This window comes from Misgurnus anguillicaudatus, chromosome 1, assembly GCF_027580225.2.
Source record: "Misgurnus anguillicaudatus chromosome 1, ASM2758022v2, whole genome shotgun sequence".
NCBI classification, from domain to species: Eukaryota; Metazoa; Chordata; class Actinopteri; order Cypriniformes; family Cobitidae; genus Misgurnus; species Misgurnus anguillicaudatus.
In genome coordinates, this window is record NC_073337.2 from 23,281,949 (window position 1) to 23,305,144 (window position 23,196).

The 23,196-nt window shown below is 37.7% G+C and overlaps 1 protein-coding gene across 1 annotated transcript in view; it reads right to left on the reverse strand.

Annotated features, from left to right (window-relative positions):
• Nucleotides 1-23,196, reverse strand: part of exoc4 (exocyst complex component 4) — a 222,905-nt gene that overhangs the window by 131,626 nt on the left and 68,083 nt on the right. The window contains exon 10 of the mRNA XM_073868399.1: nt 3,075-3,171. Coding sequence (XP_073724500.1) covers nt 3,075-3,171 — 97 coding nt within the window. The remainder of the gene's footprint in view (nt 1-3,074; nt 3,172-23,196) is intronic.

A 23,196-nucleotide genomic window follows, 5' to 3' on the forward strand; every position in this document is an offset into this window, starting at 1 on the left:
TTATTCTGGCAACAGGCGAAAGGTGGAGAGCAGTCACTCGTTTATTCATGCATTTATTTGTTCGGTCCGTCAACCCAGAGGGGACCAGATGAGCTGTCTGTACCATATGAACGATGATCCGCCTGCCATTTATCTCAGATAGACAGCTGTCTGACGCCCCTGCCCATCCTCTGCCTTCTGTCGCACTGTATTGTGAGGACTGACAGTGGCTTATTTAGATTAATGCTAAAATATTAATCTGCAAAACGTGCTCTTCATAGTCTACTACAAAATATGTGAATTTATGTTAAAATTTTGCACGTTTTTAAAAACAAACTTAATTATTTCTTTAAAAAACTAATTACGACAAACAAACATGTGATTCCGCCAAAAAATCGAACTTATGCCAAAACAGACAAAAACCAAATGCATCTTGTGGAAAGCTGCAGATATGCACCTGGAGCAATGTATTTTTGGCTAAGCAGAAAGGTATTTATGGGTGAGTGAGTCTAAATTTTTCACATGAAAGACTAATATCACACCTCATCGCAACAGGTTACATTATTTGAGGAATGTTTGATCGCTCACATCCAAATTACTTCCTGAAGTGTAATATTTAGGGTTAAAGTGTTCAAGAATAAAATCGATCTTGTTGTTTTCTCTAGAAAATCCAAGCAAACCGAAAGCCCGCGGGGCACGCATTAACACCAACAGCTCATAAGAGAGACTGTGTGAGAGTATAGGTTACATCCAAGACAAAATAACATCAAGCAATCTAAGAACAACAGTGACAGTGGCCATTTCAGGAAAAAACTACAAAAAATCAATGCACCACAGCTCAAATGTAATTGCAAGCAATAGGAGAATCGGAAAGTCCGGTCACGTTGTGGGCTGGACGACCATGCTCGGGATATGTCTCTGTATCAAAGCGGTAATATGACAGAGCATTAGTGGGCTGGACCGATGATCCAATAGATTAGGAGATTGAAAGGAAAATTGAATGGCCTAAACGGAAAGCTCCAATTGATACCGTCAGAACAAATCAACATCAATGGCAGGGGCCACGTAATGATGCGGTAATGGCTGCCGGCCACCAAAAATATGGAAGAAGGGGCATGCAGAATGTGATGTGTGAGAAATACAGATGAAGCAGTGAAAAGTATATAGCGCTTGTTGAAACATAGCTTTAAATTTATTTATTAATGCCATTGCTATGGCAGGGGCGCCCAAACACGGTCCTGGAGGGCCTGTGTCCTGCAAAGATAGGGCCAACTGTCCTCGGCACATCAGCCTGGAAGTTTGTAGTATGCTTAGGGCGCACTCATATTATACCCAACTAGAGGTGTAACAATACATCCATATGGATCGATACATCGATTTTATTTCGAACAATCTGATGCATCGATGCCACACGTAAAAAAATCTATTTGAGGTACCTTTATTTTAACACTCTCCACGTCCTCATTCCTTGACATAATGTTCATCTATGCATTTCCGCCAAAACGCGCTTTTTTCATCTGCTAGCGTCACCAAGTGAATGTGGTGCAGCAACAAAAGTGACAAATTTTGGCACAAAATACTGAAAGACTTTGACTGTTGCCATCATAAGCTTGATCATTATTCATTTTTCTTTATTTTAAAAAAGTGTATTTTGTTAGTTTGGTCTTTTAAATGTTCCAAATGGGACAGAGATTGTAAAAATGTAACTGCTTAAAGGAACAGTATGTAAGAAGTTTATATCAATTAATCATAAAATGGCCCTGATATGTCACTAGACATTAAGAAATCATTTTCATTTCAAATACTTATATCACTGACAATAGTGGTCCGGCCAGAATATTGTCATTTAAAAAGTGGAGTTGCAGCCCTCAACTGATGTTTATGTTGTCATTTTGTGTATTGGCCACCAGTTGTGTGATTGCTGTACCAGTTTTAGCCACAAGTTTTGTGATTGCAATACCAGTTTTGGCCACAATCCTACATACTGTTCCTTTAAAGGTGCAGTGTGTAAATTTTAGCTGCATCTATTGGTGAGGTTTTTTCTACAGAAGCCCTAAAAGGACACATTTTTTTTTACTTATTTGTCTCCGACGATGATATGTTTGTCTGGTGGCGGCTACCGTAGCTTCTCTATGTGTTTCAAAAGCGAGGGGTGAGCAGTGGACTAAGTCGTTGGCTGCAATTCGCAACCTCACCACTAGATGCGGCTAAGATTTACACACTGCACCTTTAAAGTTACTGGGATCTGTTGGGAGTATATGGGAAACCAGTAGAAAATCTGTGGTAGTGTCATAGTGATGCAAAATTTTCATACCATTTCATCTCTAGTTTGTACTTTGTTTACATTTGACTCATGCTGTGTGATCGTGTCACTACTTTTGCACTTTAATGCTGCTTCTGCCACCTTACGACAATGGATTTACACGTCGAATTAGGTAGTCTGTCATCAATGACAGCTCAATGGATAAAAATGCCCTTCCTTTTCCATAATTTTTATACTGTCATAAATATAATTTCCACCAAAAATTCTTAAAATATCATGATATAATTTTGAGGCTGTACTGCCCACCCCCACTGGCTATATTCATGGCGAGAACTGGTTAATCTACACACAAGTTAATTTATACACAAGTTAATCTACATGTTCAGAATTTGGCATCTCCAATAGGCTTTATGCCCAGCTGCACTACTTCCTGAACTTTAGCCAGCTCCTTTTTTCCTGTCTGCCATTATTGGACAAACTGATTAATCCAGGTGTGCCTGATTATTGTTGTTGTGACTACTGAGGTCAGGCACACCTGGATTAATCAGTTTATTTGTGACTACTGAGGTCAGGCACACCTGGATTAATCAGTTTATTTGTGACTACTGAGGTCAGGCACACCTGGATTAATCAGTTTGTCCAATAATGGCAGACAGGAAACAAGGAGCTGGCTGAAGTTCAGGAAGTAGTGCAGCTGGGCATAAAGCCAATTCACTTTGGAAGGAAAATGGAGTACCCAGAGGAAAATCCATGCTGACAAATGTTCCACTGTGCCACCCCGCAGCTTTACAAAGTTGTTCGGCTGATGTGAAACTTTGAGAAGAGGACCTACTTGAGCAATGGCTGAAAGATGACAGTGATGTTTCTCGCCCCTGGTTTACACAGGAACTTGGTTTCTCCTCCCTCAATCAGATTATCATCAGCTCCACCTAGACAGAAAGACACAAAAAAACACTTGAGACTATTCAGTTTCGTAAAAATGTTTGTCAAGTTTACTGAAATGATGGGACACTCCAAATCACAATAGGGATGCATAGCGATTAATCGCGATTAATCTATAGCAGAATAAAAGTTTTTGTTTACATCATATATGTGAACTGTGTATAATAACTTTGTATAGATAAATACACACACATGCATGTATATTTTTAGTAAATGTTTACATGTGTATATACATTTGTATATTTATGTATAATTTATATAAATATAAATACTTTATACTATATATTTTTTTTTCTTAAAATTATACATGCATGTGTGCATATTTATATATACATAATTATTATACACAGTTCACACACACACACATATATATGATGTAAACAAAAACTTTTATTTTGCTATAAATGAATCGCGATTAATCGCTATGTATCCCTAAAATTGTGTTTATGTTGTGTAGAGTTTAGTTTGACTTCAAAGTCACAAAACAGAACAGATCAGATCAAGATACCCCCCAATCTCCCTCTCCTCCTTGCCCTCTGTGCAGTCCTGCGCTAACAGGGTTAATAAGAAAATCATGGCTGTGTAAGTCTCTCATCACGAGGCAGGACCCGAAAAATGAAGTGAGTTCCAATCCTTATTAGCTCCACTCATCCACAAGTAATCAATATAATTGACAGCAAGAGAATCAAGTCTGCCATCAATAAGACCCTCGGTGGACACAGGGTGTCTGCGTGTGTGTGTCCTCATGGGTCGGTGAATGTAAGCACCACCTCGGCGGCCCACTGGCATCTTACTTGCGCCGTGACAATGTTATTCATTAAAATTTCACAGCCCTTTGAGATTGCCGCCGGAGAAACCTCTGTAACCGCGTAGCGCTGGGCCCGGGCATGGCAATCATGACAAACGGCAATGAGCATAACAGAGAGACACGCGTGTACACATCACACACAAGCCCTCAGTAGAGATTCGCTTTAATTGCTTTTATCAGTCAGTTGTTACGTGAGATTTCTTGCCCAGGGGATAGAATATAAGTCTAGGTCGAGAAACACAAATATCAACGGTGGAAGATTCCCGAGATGCTCTTGCTGGAATTTAATGAAGTGAATGGGTGTGATTGTAAGATTTTGACATTGGTTTAGGATTTACAGATGATAAAGGGGACATTTCACAAACCTTTATTAAGATGTCAAATAAATCTTTGGTGTCCCCAAAATACATATGTGAAGTTTTAGCTCAAAATACCATATATAATTTATTATTTATGTTAAAATTTTCACTTTGTAGGTGTGAGCAAAAATGTGCCGTTTTGGGTGTTCTTTTAAATGCAAATAAGATGATCTCTGCACTAAATGGCAATGCCGAGGTTGGATAGGGCAGATTAAGGGGCCCTTCTGACATCACAAGGGGAGCCAAATTTCAATTTTCCTATTTTTTCACATGCTTGCAAAGAATGGTTTACCAAAAAGTTACTAGGTTCACATTTTCTAGGTTGATAGAAGCAATGGAGGCCCAATTATAGCACTTAAACATGAAAAAGTCAGATTTTCATGATATGTCCCCTTTAAAAAAATGAAGTATAACTAAAATTTGACGTACGCATGTCGTCGTCAATTCATCTTCCGTGCACTTTGAGGACTTATCGACTTGGCTTTTAACGGATTCTGGCAACAAAGCGGATTTCTGAATGACCTGAGGCTGGGATTAAGCAGATTTGAAGTGAAAGTATTTGATATACGTATAATACATGCCGAGTTTTGACAAAGGTGGTGTATAGATTTATGTTTAGACCTACAAAACTTAAAGGAACAGTATGTAGGATTGTGGCCAAAACTGGTGTTGCAATCACAAAACTTGTGGCTAAAACTGGTACTGCAATCACACAACTGGTGGCCAATACACAACATGACAACATAAACATAAGTTGAGGTCTGCAACTCCACTTTTTAAATGACAAAATCCAGAACAGAACACTCTAGTCAGTGATAAAATAATTTGAAATGAAAATTATTTCTTAATGTCTAGTGACATATCAGGGCCATTTTATGATTAATTGATATACATTTTTTACATACTGTTCCTTTAATTTAAATTTGTTACATATAATTCTGGGACTGCCTTCTCTTCAAAAGGACACATGCGATGCTGCCTTTAACCAAAGTATGTAACCGAAGTGAAGTACCTTCAAAGGTGCATACTTTTTAAATGAACCTTTGCAACAGGAACAAGCCTGATGAAATGCCTCTGTAGGCAGCTCACTAGGTGTTACAAAAAAGTACTTCAGTTCATTGTTTTGATTGGCTAGAAGTGCTTTAAATGAGAAATGAATTCACCCTTCACTGCACTAAAAAAAACCGGCACCTGTCCAGCACTCAAACACACCTCCTGCAGATGCTTGTGTCATTTCCACCGCCCAACATTTCTCACGTAGTCCATTCTGATGAAAAGCACTTTCTCAATTCATTTTCTCATTACACCAGACAAGAGATTCTTCATCTTCTGAAAGCTTTTACTTTTGGAGTTTTTGGTTGTTTTTATTAAAGTTGCTCCTCCGGAAAGGGAAATAAACCTGGCTTTGTCTTGCCTGGTTTCTTCAATTCTTTCATTTTCTCGCTCTCTCTCCATCTATTTAATCTCTCTGCTGCTAATTCAATTAAAAGTCAATTATAGCTGCAAAACAGGAAAACACAGCTGCTCAAGCACACACTGCTCTCTACACTGAGCAAGAAACAGCAAGAAAACTTTTGAGAATTACACAATAAAAATGCAATAAACAAAAACGCCTAATACAACTCCACAAAACAATGCCTGCTCGGCCACTTAACAGAAGTGCTTAGTTTAAAAATAACCCTGATAGGCCTTTCAATGGATAATTAACATTTTTCTGTTTGCAAATTATGACTACATATTGTTTAAAGGTGCATTGTGTAACTCTTTTAGAAGGATCTCTTGACAGAAGTGCAAAATAATAACTATATTATTAGTAGTGTACACTGCAAAAGGTGCCTTTCTTACTTGTTTTTTTTTTTTGCCTGGTTTTCAGTAAAAATATCTAAAATTCTTACATTAAAATGTATTTTCTTGATGAGCAAAAGTACCTAGAAAAATACGTCTAGTTTTTAGACAAAAGATTTAAACTTTAAGCGAATTTGTGCTTAAAACAAGCAATTTCTTGAATTGTTTATGAAAAAAGTAAACTTATTTTAAGAAAATATTTCTTATTCCATTGGCAGATTTTTTTTGCTTGTTTTAAGCACAAATTTCCTTAAATGTTTAATTTTTTTATATTTTATATAGACTTATTTTCCTAGGTCATTTTGCTATTCAAGAAAATATGTCTTAATTTAAGAATTTTTTGATATTTTTACTGAAAACAAGACAAAAATACTAAGTAAGAAAGTTATTTTTCCAGTGTATGAAGACCTTAAAAAATTTACTATTATTTTTGTTTTTATTACCTTAGAATGAACCATTTTTATCTACAACACCGTTGGTTACCTTACATGTGAAAGTCTACAATTCACATCACCATGTTTCTACAGTGGCCCTAAACAGACACACTGCTCTACAGAGCATTTTGTCTCTACATTGTCTTATGCTGCATTTACACCAACCGCGGTAGAGGCGTGAAGTTCGAGTGATTTCAATGTTAAGTCAATGTGAAGGCGCGTTGACGGGTGTCAGGAGGTCCCGCGGCGCGGAAGGGGGGTCCGGCGCGGAAGACGCGTTTCCGCCTCTTTCGCGCGTGAAGCTTGCGCGAAAAGAAGCCAATTGAGCGTTGTGCGCAAATGGTGCTTTTTTTGTGCATTTTGCGCTTCACGCGAATTTGCGGCTGGCGCCCGAGTTGAAAAATTTGAAAATTGGCGGAATTTCACGCCGCGTTAACCAATCAGGAGCCTGCTTGCTGCTGTGGTGGCAGCCCCGCCCGGAGTCACTCATTCAACCAACGCTTATTATTGTCCGTAAGTAGTCACCCGGAGCTATACGACACAAGTTCTTATTTCTATAGAGGAGACAGGAATAAAAAGGACCTCGCTTAGAAGAGTGTCAGTAAGGACATTGGGCAACCTTGTAAGTTGTAATACACACTTCACTTTTGAGTCAGGTGACGTTTATCGACCCGCGTCGATTATTTTCCCCCTATAGTAAGGTTACCAAATACAAACTAAGGGTGTTTTCACATATACACTGTTTAGGACGGCCCAAATGACGTGTCGCTCCGAGTACGGTTCGTTTGGGTCAGTGTGAACACAACAGCCGCACTCGGGTGCGCACTAAACGACCGCTCCGAGACCGCTCTAAACAGGTGGTCTCGGAGCGGCTGCCGCCGAACTCTGGGGCGACCCACCTGTGGTGTGAACACTGCTGGACCTCGGCCCGAACCAAATACAGGAAGTTCTCTACATGTTTGAGCCACTGGGCTTCTGTTGTGACGTGATCCGGGTGTTATATTGTGGGTTAACAACAAACAAGCCAATCCTGGTCCGTTGCAGAGATTTGTTGTCTCCTTTACGTTTGAGCTGATGACTTTATAAATGCATTGCTGTCCTCCCTTCACACACAAATAGTGACATTACGGGCTTTTTAGCAAACGGCTCCGTGAGAAAGCTACGCAATTTCGCGTTACAGCAAAGAAACTTCGCAGAGACGTGCATCGTTTATCTCCACATCTTGATAGCTGCGCTCTCCCTGTCAGGCTGGTTGTCGTGTAAACGTGGGGGTGGTCATGAGACGGTAAGAGCTGTCAGAGACCAATGGCAGGGCTGACCGTTGTCACGTGGTGTACGGTGCGGCATTTCGAGTACAGTAAAAAAATAATATGTGAACACGGACCGCACTAACCACGGTGCGCACCAACATATGTGAAAACACCCTAACTCTTTTGATAAATGCACAATCAACATCAGTCATCTTGCAAACAGACAACCGCATAGCACTTGCCCCTCCCACAAGAAGCGGAGTTTGCCTCTGACGCGCGTCAAATGCTTGCTTTTTTCGCGCGTCTACTCCGCTCTTCACCCGCGAATGCATCCAAATTGTTCAAGCGGCAAACCACGCGCAGTAGACGCGATTTTGACGCCTGAAACGCGGTTGGTGTAAACTCAGCATTAGACGATTACATGTTTGTCCTGTGGCGGCTAACGTTGCTTCTCTATGTGTTTCGAAAGGGAGGGGTGAGCTGTGGACTGAGCCGTTGGTTGCAATTCACTCCCTGCAAGATGCCGCTAAAAATCTACACAGTGGACCTTTAATAAGCTTTCCTGCATACGATAGTTTTGTTTACACGTTAAATATAGCTTTTTGCAAGTTTCCGCAATTTTTGCAAGTTTCCGCAATTTTTGCAAGTTCACGCAATTTCATTGCATAAAAATCCCACATATTCCATCGTAATTTTTAAGAAAACGTGCCGCAAGATCAAGGATTTTTGCCCGCAGCAAGCACAAAAAAACTCGCGTTTTTCTGGAAGGACTGTACAATATTCTGCTATCGATTCTGAATCGCGATGCCAATATTATGCGCGACTCTTTAATTTACTACGGCTATTTGATCAAGTCCTTATCGATATAAAATCACAGTTTGAGTTGTTTATAACATGCTTTATAAATACCTGTAAACGTATTTATTCTGCGGCCCATATTGAGTTTCTGCACGAGAGCACCATCTGGCTTTTGGATGTAGCGACATTTCACTATAATTCATTAAGAAGAATAGATGTAGCAGAATCGCACAAAGTATCGCTACACCCCTAGTCATTAACCCCACCCTCTTCATAAAAACAAAAGGGATGTGAGCCAAACTTAAAAATTTGGATTACACTTCAAAATGAAACAAATATTTTTATAATTTTTAATCATGTTAATGTACTTTTAAGTGTTTTAAGTTTACTTTACATTGGTTATTAGATGCTATTAAAAAGAGGTGGGACGCCTTGATTTGCATGTTTGTGAGTTAAACAGGGAAATGGGAAAGGCTTTGATACAGCAGCTCAAGATCATTACTGCGCAGACTTTGTCTCCAAATGATGTCATCGGCGCAAGCTGCAATTTTTGAGATAATTTTGCCTCATTTTTTATACAATGAAAGTCTATCTTTTTACAGTCCACGTTCCATTTGCACAAAAAAGTTTACATTGTAACGTTTTTGTACATGGGCCTTTACAACCATAAACATAATCTGATAATTTCTATTTAATATGAACAATGATCCAGAAGAACAACAAAACAACCTTTCAGAGGTTTAACAGTTTACATCAATAAATAAACAAATGTTAGCAAAATTACAACAAGTTAGCTAGTCCCGTTGTTTTGCTATTGTGCTTCTCCATCTGTTGGCGGATATTATTATGCCCAAGCGCGTCATTTGATAATCTATGTGAGCGTAAGAGCATGCGAGTGTGTATTAGACGTGTTAGACTGCGGCCCCCTGTGGCTGCGACTAATCTAGGATTGTAGAAGGTGTGGGTTTACATCAAATTTACATTTATGTTCTCAGCTGTTACCAAAGCTACTTACAAGAAAGTGCTCGTATTGTGCAAGTCAGTCTGTGAAAAGTGTGTGTGTGTCATGTCAGTCTCCATGTAATCAAGGCAGTCAGTGACTTAGTGAAATTGCATTAGCTACACTTTCGTGGGTTTGATTAGAAATTGTTTGATCTGAGATGTACTTCATCCCGGGCCGGATCTACAGCACTAAAACGTGTTGTGACTTCACTAACACCAGCCGTCCCGATGGATCTATCCGTGCATACGAGCGTGTGTGTTAGTATGGGAGTAGCAAAGTTATTGAAGAACAAATCCACGTCAATGTGTGAGGTCATGCAATGTGTGTTTGACAACATAAACATCAAGAGACTTGCGATCACTCATTTACAATGAGGGTCAATATTAGAGGAATAGTGTTTGTGTAATCCATACATTCAACTCTGACCCAGTCACTGTGTGTGTGTGGCTACGTCACCAGCAAAATCAATCCCACTGCAGTATGACACAGATCTGCGGCAGACATGTTTAACAGGTCCACAAAAACACCTTGCACCAAAATAACACTAACATTTTGTTATTGAACTAACTTTGTTTCTTCTGTCATTTTTGCAATTAATTTGTAACCTTTTTTTAATTGTACAGTCGCTGTCATTTTTAGGGTGAATTCCAACATTATTTTGGCAGTCCTGAAGAGCATTGTGAATAGTGAACAGAATATGTTTTTGTATGTTCCAATGCATTTCAGCTTTGCTTTTAACGTCTACTTGTGCTAATTTTTAGCTTATTTGGGATTAAGTTGCTCTCTAATGCAATGACATTTGTACATTTTAAAGTGAACATATTATGAAAATCTTCTCTGCAAGCATGTGAAAAAATATGTCATTGAAATTTGGCTCCCCTTGTGATGTCAGAAGGGGATAATTCCACCCATAATCTGCACTATCCAACCACGTCACTGCCATTTAGTGGAGAGATCAGCTAATTTGCGTTTAATAGGATACACACTATTAGGACAACTCTGTGTTATTACTGGAACAAAACACTTTGTGATGTTTTAAGACATCTTGTGTTGTCCCTTTTATTTATTTAAACACAAAATGACACATAAAGCATTAAAATAACACATAATGTGTTAAATAGGATAACACAAAACAAAAATTAACACATCCTTTCTTATGCTGCGATTACACCAGCCGCGGTAGAGGTGTGAAGCGCGAGTGATTTCAATGTTAAGTCAATGTGAAGACGCGTTGACGCGCGTCTGGAGGTCTCGGGTCTCGCGGCGCGAATTGAGCGCCTGGCGCGGTACACGCGAATGGTGCTTTTTGTGCATTTTGCTTTTGACGCAAATTTGTGGCTGACCCCCGAGTTGAAAAAATTTAACTTTGGTGGAATTTCGCGCCGCGTTAAACAATGAGGAGCCTGGTTGCTGCTGTGGTGGCAGCCCCGCCCGGAATCACTCATTCAACCTGAAGGAACGCTTGATATTGTCCGTAAGCAGTCACCCGGAGCTATATGACAAGTTCTTATTTCTATAGAGACAAGAATAAAAAGGACCTCGCTTGGAAGAGTGTCTGTGAGGACATCGGGCAACCTGGTAGGTTGTAATGCACATTTCACTTTTGAGTCACGTGACGTTTATCGATCCGCGCCGTTTATATTCCCCCTATAGTAAGGTTACCAAATACAAACTGGTAACTCTCTCAATAAACGCACAATTAACATCAGTCATCTTGCAAACAGACAACCGCATAGCACTTGCCCCTCCCACAAGAAGCGGATTTTACCTCTGACGCACGTCAAATGCTTGCTTTTTCTGCGCGAATGCATTCAAACTGTTCAAGCCGCAAACTAGGCATGGTAGATGCGATTTTGACGCCTGAAAAGCAGTTGGTGTAAACGCAGCATTAGAATGTGGTACCCGAAAACCTCTTGAGACCAGAGATTTAAAAAATTTAAACAATGCAAATACAAATAAACACAAGCCCTTCTTCATGTATACACAGCGGTCTGGATCTTTGTGGTGTGGTTATCAACAGTTACTAACCCCACACAGACAGCGCCTAACCTTAACCCCACAAACCCATACCAGCTGCTAGCGGTCTCCTTAGAAAATAAAATCAAGATTGGCACGTATGTGTGTGTCCAATCAGTGCTGTCAGGCAGAAACCTCAAACTCAGAAAAGATCAGGCGAAATTTTCAATTATTCAAGACTCCCCAGTCGACCTGCTTATAATTCGCCTGCCATGACTTTGTGTCTGATTGGCTTCTGATGAAGCTCCTCTATTATTAAAACTCATTTGAAGGGACAATATTGCAGTCCTGGTCAGGAAAGTGCTGAGATCCAGAGCCAATTGTTGACAATGCATTGAAATGCCAATTAAACAAATAATAATGCAAATAAATATGCAATTGTGGAAATTTAGTTGGATGAATTATTAATTGCGTAACCGGATGCAATGCCAATTCCGTTTGAATATAAAGCTTTAATTTATCAATTTTTAATTAAGATTGGGGTGACAGCTTTGAATCTGTGCAGATGGAAGAAAACAAGATATGTGTTTGATCCAAAGCCAAGATATGTTAAGCTTTGATGCTAAATTTGCAGAAGCAGGTTCAAATCCAATTCAGATCATGCCTCATTCCTTTCCCCAATACTTCTGCAGATGTCTAGACAATAAGCATACATCATTGTTGTATAAAATGTCTTTTTAGACTTAACTACTTTATTGTTCCTATTATACGAAGTGGCAAAACATAAACCTGTGGTACTGTAACTGTTCTATTGTTTCTCTAATCACAAAACAGCACTGTATACGTCTATCTTTAGCTTAAACTGAACAATAAACCCAACCATGTAACTCCTCCACCTACAGATGTCTCACAAGGTCAAAATCACAGGTATTGGAAGAAGTCGAATTCTTAATTGAAGCCACCACAATCTTCTCTTCCCTAAAAATAACTGTAGGTCGGGTCTTCATCGAACAGCCTTGATTACTGAGCCATCACGAGCGCTTCATTCAACCCCATTACAAAAGAGAAACTAAAGTCAACCCCTCCACTTCCAATCATACACCTATTCCTATAATAGCACACACCCTCCATTTCCATCTCTTTTCTTTCAGATCTATCTCATAGTGTAGTTTCTATGGCTCAAAAATCCATTCAGCTGATCTCCGGGTCTGGCGCTACCACTTTTAGCATAGCTTAGCATAATCCATTGAATCTGATTAGACCATTAGCATCGCGCTCAAAAATAATCAAAGAGTTTTGTTGTTTTTCCTATACAAAACTTGACTCTTCTGTAGTTACATCGTGTACTAAGACCGACAGAAAATTAAAAGTTGTGATTTTCTAGGCAGATATGGCTAGGAACTATACTCTTATTCTGGCGTAATATTTAAGGACTTTGCTACCGTAACATGATATTACGCAGCCGAACATAGTCCCCTTAGTAACATTCAATGGTAGGGGACTATATTTAGGCAATGCATAATATCACTACGCCTGCTGCAGCCATGTTACGGCAGCAAAGTCCTTGATTATTACGGCAGAATGAGAGCGCGATGCTAACGGTCTAATCAGATTCAATGGATTGTGCTAAGCTATGCTAAAAGGGCTATAGCCAGACCCAGAGATCAGCTGAATGGATTCCAAAATGGTAAGAATCAAATATTTAACTCTAGGGGAGCTGGAAAATGGGAATATTTTCAAAAAAAAGTGGAGTGTCCCTTTAAGAGAAAACGCTTCCCTGCCAATGACAAGTTTTTATGGCAATCCATATTTCCGCTATTATCAACTAGGTGGTGCTCTTACCAAACTTATAAAACACTGAAGCATCCACTGATCCAAAAACAGTAAAAACTCTGCGCATGCTTTAATAATCGCTCTGATTCTGATCTCTAACGAAAGTCCTTTACAAAAATGCAATTATCTCAGTTTTTTTTATAGCAGACGTGCAGAATGCGGAAAAATGGGGGCGGTTACAGAGGGGAAGCGGAGTTGGTTCACACGCCTTGCTCGTGCACCCAAAATCCTTTCCCTTTTACGGACATGACTCTTCATGGCAGGCGCTGTTGAAGGTAAACATATTTCCACTAAATGCTGTACAAAACGTTTCCACTACACGAGAAAAGCTGTAGCCGCGCAGTGATTCAACCGCTTGCCGCTTACCGTGTGAAACGGGCTAAAATGGCTTTAGATAAAAGTAGGGGTGCTCCGATCAATGCCGATATCCACTAAAAATTCATGGCCGATCAATATTCTGAATCGATATACTGTATTTTCCAGACTATAAGTCGCACTTTTTTTCATAGTTTGTCTGGTCCTGCGACTTATAGTCAGGTGCGACTTATATGTTAAAATCAATTCATACTGACTAAAATGAACCAAAGGAAAACATTACAATCTATACCCAAGAGAGGGCGCTATATGTTGCTCCTGTAGCCTACCCCTGAAAAAAACTGTTAACTGAAACATTAACTTAAAGACAACAGAGAAAGACTTAACAAACAAAATGCCCCCAAAAAGTAATAATTATTGTCTAAATAAATGCGACTAATAGTCCAGTGCAACTTATATATGTTTTTCCTCTTCATGACGCATTTTTTGACTGATGCGACTTATAGTCTGGAAAATACTGTACATATTCTTTATTATCATGAAAATACCTGAAAAGGTTTGAAGAACAGCAATATAAATTTATCCTTAAGCCATTTCCTGGAGCTGCGTGTCATCATAGCTGCGTGTGTATTATTTTTCGTCTACAGCGCATTTTGAGTTCTGCACGAGAGCGCCCCCTGCCTTTTGGATGTAGCGGCATTTCACCGTAATTCATTGAGAAGCATAGCAAGCATTATCGGCCAATCGGTCAGAGCATCCCTAGATAAAAGCACCTGCAAGATGCATAAATGTAAATATATTACACTGTAACATGGACACCGTAAACTAAAGTGTAACCCCATGTAGGATTTAAAATCATACATGGTTAACATTTTTATATTTTTTCTGTCCCATTAGCCATCTCTGCAAAGTCTCATTGCGATTGGAGGAAAGAAAAATCCCATTTGAGGCGAGTCTCTGCTGCCCTCTCAGGCTCTACTGATTGTGATTGTGTTTAAAATGCTGTTCTACTCCTTCAGACATCCTCATCATCATCACCCTTGTTCTCCCGTCCTCTCCTTCACCCCCCCCCCCATTTCTCCTTTATTCACGCTAGTCCCAAATGAAAGGTAAACAAGCCTGTGACAGCCACGGTGATGACAGTCGGGCTGATTAACATTAGCGCAGGTTGTGACACACAGACGCACACACACGGATAAAGCCTGTAATCATGTGTCTGCACTTCTGTCTGATAACAACTACAACAACCTGACAATAACACAAACCGGAGAACTTCTCAAATGTAAACTTTGATCTGATCTCTCTATGCTACTTTTTTGTCAGCGTTCCACTTTGAAACCTTAAATATGGATTCATCCGAACCCCAAAGAGACACGATTTATATATTTGTTATCACGCAAAAGGAAAAATGCAATATTTTCCCATTTCCCATCTCATAAAACCTAAGCTTGATTTCATGAAGGAAGACAGAGAGTGTAAGAGACCTTCCTCCGCCAATACCAACAGCACCACTGATATGTTATTACCCTCCAAGTCCATTTCAGCCAATCACAGGCCAATCTCATCTCACCACTGCAGTAATTCAATAATGTGTCCGTGATGAGATCCACCTCAGGACTCCACTCATCACAGTTGGGGCCCTCTGAAAAAAACAACACAATCACGGGCCGTAATGCCGTTTCAACCCTAATCAGTTTCTGCAATAAAATTACTGTGAAACAGATTGAACGTGAAGCATCCAGCTAGACTGTGTGGCAGCTGACTGGAGCCTCATTCTCCAAAAGTAACAAGACTTGGGTTGTGAGAGTTAGCATGTAAATTTCAATGTATGTAAACATTTTAATTGGCAGTGCATGTAAGGAGGCGTTTGCACGTCAACCATTTTAACCGTAAAAGAAAACGTTTTTTTAAGTGCTTTTACACAATTACGGCATTTTGGGGTTTTAAACACAAACTTTTGATACAGGTTTCAAAATGCAAGGTTTTGATAATCCCACCTTGTCATCTCCAGGTAAAGTACATTAACGTGCATCTGTGATAAAGGTGACTTCATGCGCATGTGTTAATTCAGTCTATAGACATGCGCGGGTATAACCAAAACAACAATGGCGGCCTACAAGACTGTGTTTCTGCTGCTCAAGATACCGAGTTTATTAACGCTTCTCTAACAAAGTTTAAAAAAAATAGTCACTTTATAGTATATGGCCACTTGTAGTAATAAACCTACCTCATCGTCCGTCTAAACAAAACTGCACGATGCGTTCACCTTGTATTCACCTTGTAATATTTTGTATTTATCATTCAGTATCAGTTATTTTTGTTGTATTTATTGTTCAGTAAACAAGTGCGTATGTGCGCAGGTTTGTAGTGTTAGTTTACAAGGTATCATCGCCACCTACTGGCCTGGCATATGAAATGCAATGAATTTAGATGTCTTCGGGTATCCAAGTAAACGCATGTTGTGAAATTTTTCATAAACGCAAAGGAAAAAAACTTTCAGTTTTTCAATACATCATTGTCGTGTACACATTTTAGATCATTAAAAATAAATCAACTTATTTTATATTTTATCATCTTTAACTTTTTCCCCGCCATTAAAAAGTTATCTCGTACATTAAGACAAAACGCTTCCCTGCCAGTTTTTTTGGCAATCCATATTTCTGCTATTATCCACTAGGTGGCGCTCTTACCCAGCCAAAAAAATAAAACACTGAAGCATGCACTGATCCAAAAATATTATGTTTTGATCATCACTCTTAATCTGATCTCTAACAAAAACCTATACAAAAATGAAATTATCTCAAATTATCTCAAAATTGCTTAAAATTTTGTATTTTTGAAGAAACCTACCCATATTTGAGAGGTGATAAAAAGAGAACAAATTAAGATAGGATAAAAAAATTATGAAAGCAGATGGTGTGTTTTTTATATTGTATGTTTACATATTTAAAAAAAAAAAAAATTCTGGAACGCATAATTTTTTTTTTTAAAAAGTTGGCGGGGAAAGAGTTAAAGTATCACTCTTTGTCTAACTTTTGTCATTTTATTATTCATTTTCTTGAGGGTGCTCTTATCAAATGCTTTTCTCCATTATTCAGTCCAAGTTAGCAATTTCAAAAACATTTTTATTATTTATAATTTGTTGCTAATGAACATGAATATCTAATTTTAAGTGAAATCTTTTACACTCCTAAAAATGTGTGGACAAAAAATGCACTGAGCACCTGGACTGGGGTGATTAGGTCCAGAATTTTGAATGTTAATTAAAATATGTGCAGAATCCAGATATAAATAATAAACAATAAGGCAATTTCTTATTGCTATTCTAAAGTTTCTTACAGCAATAAACAAACACAGTTGGGGCACAACAAAAGACATTTTAAAGGAGGAAAACATGGTAAATTAGTGAAAAAACGAATCAACAAGCTGTCTAACAACCAAACAAGAAGAACTGAACAGGTTGTCCAAACGGCTCAAACAGCCCTCACACACAGGAAACATTGAATACTGATTGGCATGAAGTGTGTATTGCAGTGTTCCTCCAGTGATCCACAGCTGGTGGTCCGGCACAAGCGCCCTCTCCTATTTGTTTAGATTCAATTTAGAGTGCTGGATAAGGAGCCGAGGGAATGTGCGAAATGAAAGAAAAAGAAAACAAAACAGCGTTAAGAAGTAATTTAATTGCTCATCTCTCTATGGCTTCCTCTTTCTTTTGTTTCAGGTGGAGCCGTGATGTTTCAGCATCGGAGGCTATCAGGACTCTAGCTATCCATTTATTAAGATAACTCGGCTGTTTAAGATCTGATAGGCTACCGCTACAAAAACATTTACGCATTGGATTATCTTTTGACTTTCTACACTTATTCTCTTAGCAAGTGTAAACATGCTGTATGTGCACACACACATGCAATATTGTCCAAAGAGGCATTTAAAGAGCTTTGCTCTTATGTGGCGTTTGGAGTGACGTATCTATTTGGAGTCTTTGAGCATAAAGATCAAGTTCAGCATACACAGCAATAAGAAAAGGGACACTGACATTTTATTTAATTTTATTATTTATTTGTTTTATTTAATTTTATATTTTTATGTATTTAAATTTATATTGTATTGTATTTAATTTTATATTGCATATATAGTATTTTATATAATTTATATTGTATTTTAAATTGTATTAAATTTTATATTGCATCTTAAATCATTTATTTTATACTATATTCAGTGGCGGCTGGTGACTTCTCTTCCAATGGGCGCAATTTCAAAATATGTGTTCGGAGTTTTACGTGTTGCTCGTCATTCCAAAATATGTGTTCTTGCATCATGTGAACCATGTGCATCATGCGTCTTGTCAAAATCAGTGCCTGCTGCACTTATTTTGTGTTTACTTTGTGTTTTATGTTGCATTTTTTATTCCGTTGTATTTTGCATCTTATCTTACATTATTTTTCGTTTTAATTTGTATTTTATTTTACATCTTATATTGCATTGTATTTTGGGTTTTATTTTTCATCTTGTTTTACGTTTTATTTTCTGTTTTAGTTTGTGTTTTATATTGCATTTTATATTGCATTGTATTTTGCATTGTATTTTGCGTTTTATATAGCATTTTATATTGCGTTGTATTTTACGTTTTATATTGCATTTTATTTTGCGTTGTATTTTACGTCTTATTTTACGTTTTATTTAGCATTTTATATTGCGTTGTATTTAAAGTTTTTTTTTGCATCTTATTTTACGTTATATCCTGCTTTTTATTTCGCATTTTATATTGCGTTGTATTTTACGTTTTATTTTGTGTTGTGTTTTTTTCACATTTTATATTGCATTTTATATTGCTTTGTATTTTACTTTTGTATTTTACATACTTATTTTATGTTTTATTTAGCATTTTATTTAACGTTTTATTTAGCATCTTATTTTGCATTGTATTTTGCATTTTATTTAACATTTTATTTCTCATCTTATATTAGTTTGTATTTTACGTTTTATTTTGCATCTTTTTTTATGCTTTTTATTTGCGTTTTTATTTGCGTTTTATATTGCGTTGTATTTTGTGTTGTATTTTGCATTGCATGTTCTGTTGTATTTTATATATTTTTTATATTTTTTACCTTGCCTTGCCTTGCCATATTGTTTTAACTTTCAATTGTGTTTTTACACTGACATTTGGGCTGAAATCCTAAGTTCACATGACCAGCCGAATCCTACACCATTCTTGTTAACAGAACCTTTCATTCACAACCAAAATAATTATGGCACCATGGAATCATGGAACTGTACACAGGTAATTTCCAAAATGCATAAACTACTATGCAATGTACCATCAACAGGTGTCAGTATATGCCGAAGATGACTGTCACATCAACCAATGGAATATAAACAAGCATTAGTGAGGGCTCCTATAAGCATGTGCAAAACAAATATGATCATAGCAATCAGTCTTATTGTCTCCTCACGTTTTTTTCAAGCGTGTTTTGTCTGGATGTCCTATTCCAAACCAGTCCATGACCTTTCAATGTCATTTTTATTTCGCTTGCCGGTATCCATCACATGTGCTTTGATTGTGTGTCAAAAAGTGAAGTCCCTCTTCAACAATCACACCTAACAATGCTCCCTGTAGCGTCTGTCTGTCTCTCTCTCATCATTCCTCTGGTTGTAAGTAGGAATGTCTGATTGCATACCGTCTTTGGTGCTCTAAAACAGACGCTAAGAAATGCCAATGCTGAATACAGAGGATATGTCGCCAATCAACGTTTACAAAAATAAAAGGTCAAGAGGAAGGCGCGAAGAGAAAGAAACAAAGAAAGGTCCAAATTGCAGTGTATTAGAACATCAAGGTCGATTCCAGTGATGCACTGATGGCCTTATAGAAAAACTTTGTTACCTTTGAACGCAGAGCAAAAGCAAAATGCTAATTTTTAAAAAAGACTTTTAAAAAAAAAAAAACTATGCAATGTCAAGTCCCCGTTAAGATAACCGAAACAAAATCTGATCCCAATTCTAAGGTCTCATAGAAAAGTTTCTTGTTATAGTGAGATTGGGGTAAATTGCATGAACGTCTAGAATGCTTTTAATGAAAAGACTCCTATGACAAATCCACAAACGCTGCAACTTTGGTTAGTGTAGAAAAATCTAACATATACACTTTCACACGCACCCACATACACACCTCTTCTCTTCACTGGTGAGGGATTTTTCCATTTGCACCTATCCTACCCCTATTGTGCTTCGTAAATCAGAGCAACAGACAACAGCTCTCCTCCGCCCACAGCCCCGCCACTCAATGCGGTCTCGCTATCTCTCTCTCTTCCTTTCTCTGGGGAACACCAGCATTATGCATAAACAGGACCTTCATCCTCCTGCTGTAAATCCTAGAGGTGAAAACTCAATTTGTATACATGTGTGTTCCACCGGAGACGAGGAAAAATCTCCCTGCTTTGTGATAATCCCTACCCGACATGCAACAAACCTATTTTCTTTTCTTTCCGTCTCTGCTTCGCTTTCTCTGAGGTTTGTGGGATTGAAGTGGTAGAAAGGACAGGTAAAAAATACAGACATAGATATAGATATGAATATAGATATGGAACATACTGTATGGAAGATGCATGAGGAACATCTAACCCTAGTAGTTGAAAGAATCCCATTGTATTGCCATTCGCGGATCTTTTATATATAGAAACAGAAAACAATCTGTGAGGACTGTGTCTGCTTGGCAATATTATTTTTGAAACGTTAGTTCAACATATGAGAGAGGAGTAAGGTTATGGAGGTCATCTGGCCTTGAGGAGATTCTCACTGCATGGTACACTTTAAAAAAAGATGTGTTGGTTTATTTTAAAAAAGTAGGTTACCTGGGTGCCTTAAAATTTGTACATGTTTTTACGAGCTTCGCATTGTGCGTCCTCGAAAAAGAAGTCACTAGCCACTACTGGTGAAATTATATTTTATTTTAAATTGCGTCTTATTTTGCGTCTTATTTTGCGTCTTATTTTGCATTTTATTTTGCATCTTATTTTGTGTTTTGTTTTGCGTTTTATATTGCGTTGTATTTTTGCTGCATGTTGCGTTTGCATGTTGCGTTGTATTGTATTTTATATATTTTTAATATTTTATAATATAGACGTTTCAGCAGTAACAAAATAAACAAGTGGCTGTCGCGGTCCGCAGTAACTTCCGGTAAACTCCGCAAATAATAAATAACAACAAAGTACTTTAAACGTAGTTTATTTATATAACAAGCAAAACAACAACACATAGATTACCAAGGAAACCAAAACATTTGTTATTTTTGACGAGGGATTTGTTTAAAAGATCAGTTTAGCAACTAGTTAGACCATTAAAAAAACGAAACCGGAAGTAAGGTTTGGATCCAGACGTGTAGCACGTGCGTCCGATGAAACCGTCTATAAGGAAATGAAACGGTAAAGGAAAATAAATGTAATGTTGCTGAAAATAATCTGATATCTTTTACTTTAGACTTCTTGTAAATAATGTATTTTATTTAATAGTTAATTAAAATTATAGCTGGGCAAAAAATAATCGTGATTAATCGCATACAAAATAAAAGTTAATTTTTGCATAATATATGTGTGTGTGTGCTGTGTGTAATTTATGTATATTTATACACACTCACATACATATATACATTTTAGAAATTTTTTATTTATATATAATTTTTTTTAAATATAGAATTCCCCAGTAAGATTTTATTGACTTATTTTAAATTGTTACTTTGAATGCTTTTATTGTGTGGTTATTAATTGTACTTATGTTTATTTTTTCTGTACAGCACTTTGGTCCACCTTGGTTGTTGTAAGGTGCTTAAAAAATAAAGTTGGTATGGTATAGAATATATAAAAACATAAATAAATATATATATATATATATATATATATACACATGTAAAAGAAACATAAATGTTTCTTAAATACATACATGAATGTGTGTGTATTTATATATATACATAATAATTACACACAGCACACACTTGTATATTATGCTAAAAATCTCTTTTATTTTGTATGTGATAAATCGTGATTAATCTTTGCCCAGCACTACTTAAAATTAAAGTTAACTAAATATAAAAAAGTAAACTAATATTTGTATTAGTTGGCCGAAATGAGAAAGACGTGGTCCGGACCGTCACTGTCTGGTGGATAACTAGCCAGTTGATAAAACATCTCGGAGAATAGCGCGAACGCGCTTCACACCACAAGCGTGCACGCGCACCACACGGCCGAAATGCGATAAGACGTGGTCCGTCATGTCTGAAGGATACCCAGTTGATAAAAAACGAGTCTGTAAGTGTAGAGAACTGTAAGTGGACTTATGTTTTGGGGTTATTTAAGCCTGTTATTATATTAGTCTATAGACGGTTTCATCGGACGCACGTGATACACGTCTGGATCCGAACCTTACTTCCGGTTTAGTTTTTTTAATGGTCTGACTAGTTGCTAAACTGATCTCTTGAACAAATGCCTCATTGAAAATAATAAATGTTTTGGTTTCCTAGGTAATCTACGTGTTGTTTTTTGCCTGTTATATAAATAAACTAAGTTTAAAGTACTTTGTTGTTATTTATTCTTAGCAGAGTTTACCGGAAGTTCATGCGGACCGCGACAGCCGCTTGTTTATGTTGTTGTTGCTGAAACGGTCTATAGTTCTTGCAAATTTAAAGAAAAATAGCCAGTGATTTTGTTGTTTGAGCAACCTGCTAGCTAGGTTTCATGTGACCGTTGATTCGATATAACTGTTGAGCGCTCTTGCTCACTTTATTTATGTGCATTATTTAGATGCTACAGTAGTTAAACTCCTTTAAAGGCTCTCTAAGCGAATAATGTGCGACGTCACTTCATGTTGATGTTTGAATTGTTTTCAAACGAACGGAGCGTAGCTAACGCCTCCCCCTCCCTCTCCCGTCCGTGCTTTCATAAACGCGCCCAACCCCCACCCCCAAATCCTTCTTGTCGTTTATTGGCTGGAACACTTTGTTATGTTTTGTTGTGCTAGGTTTGGCCACTATGTTGATATTGCCGTTTGTCGAGCCTGAGCTGTCTAAAGAGATCGCGTTTTTTACAGTTTGATCAGCAGACAGGCAGCAAGCAGATAGTGAGGAGATGTTTGCTGTATGTAACAAAAAATGTTTTATGGTCTAAAACGCGTTAATTCGCTTAGAGCGCCTTTAAGATAATGTCATTAATAGTGGAAAATAATCAGTTTTTACAATCTTAGCGCTATCTATCATTGTTCGCCTGACGTTCTACAACATCTGCATTAGTTTGTGTTTATCAACCCTTTAGTTTCACGTCACCACGCAGCTATTCCTGTTAGAGGTAAAAACATTTAATTCATTAATAATGTAGTATGTGTTCATTTTTTGTCATAGTTTCTTCAAAATTAAGTTTTATTTGAGTG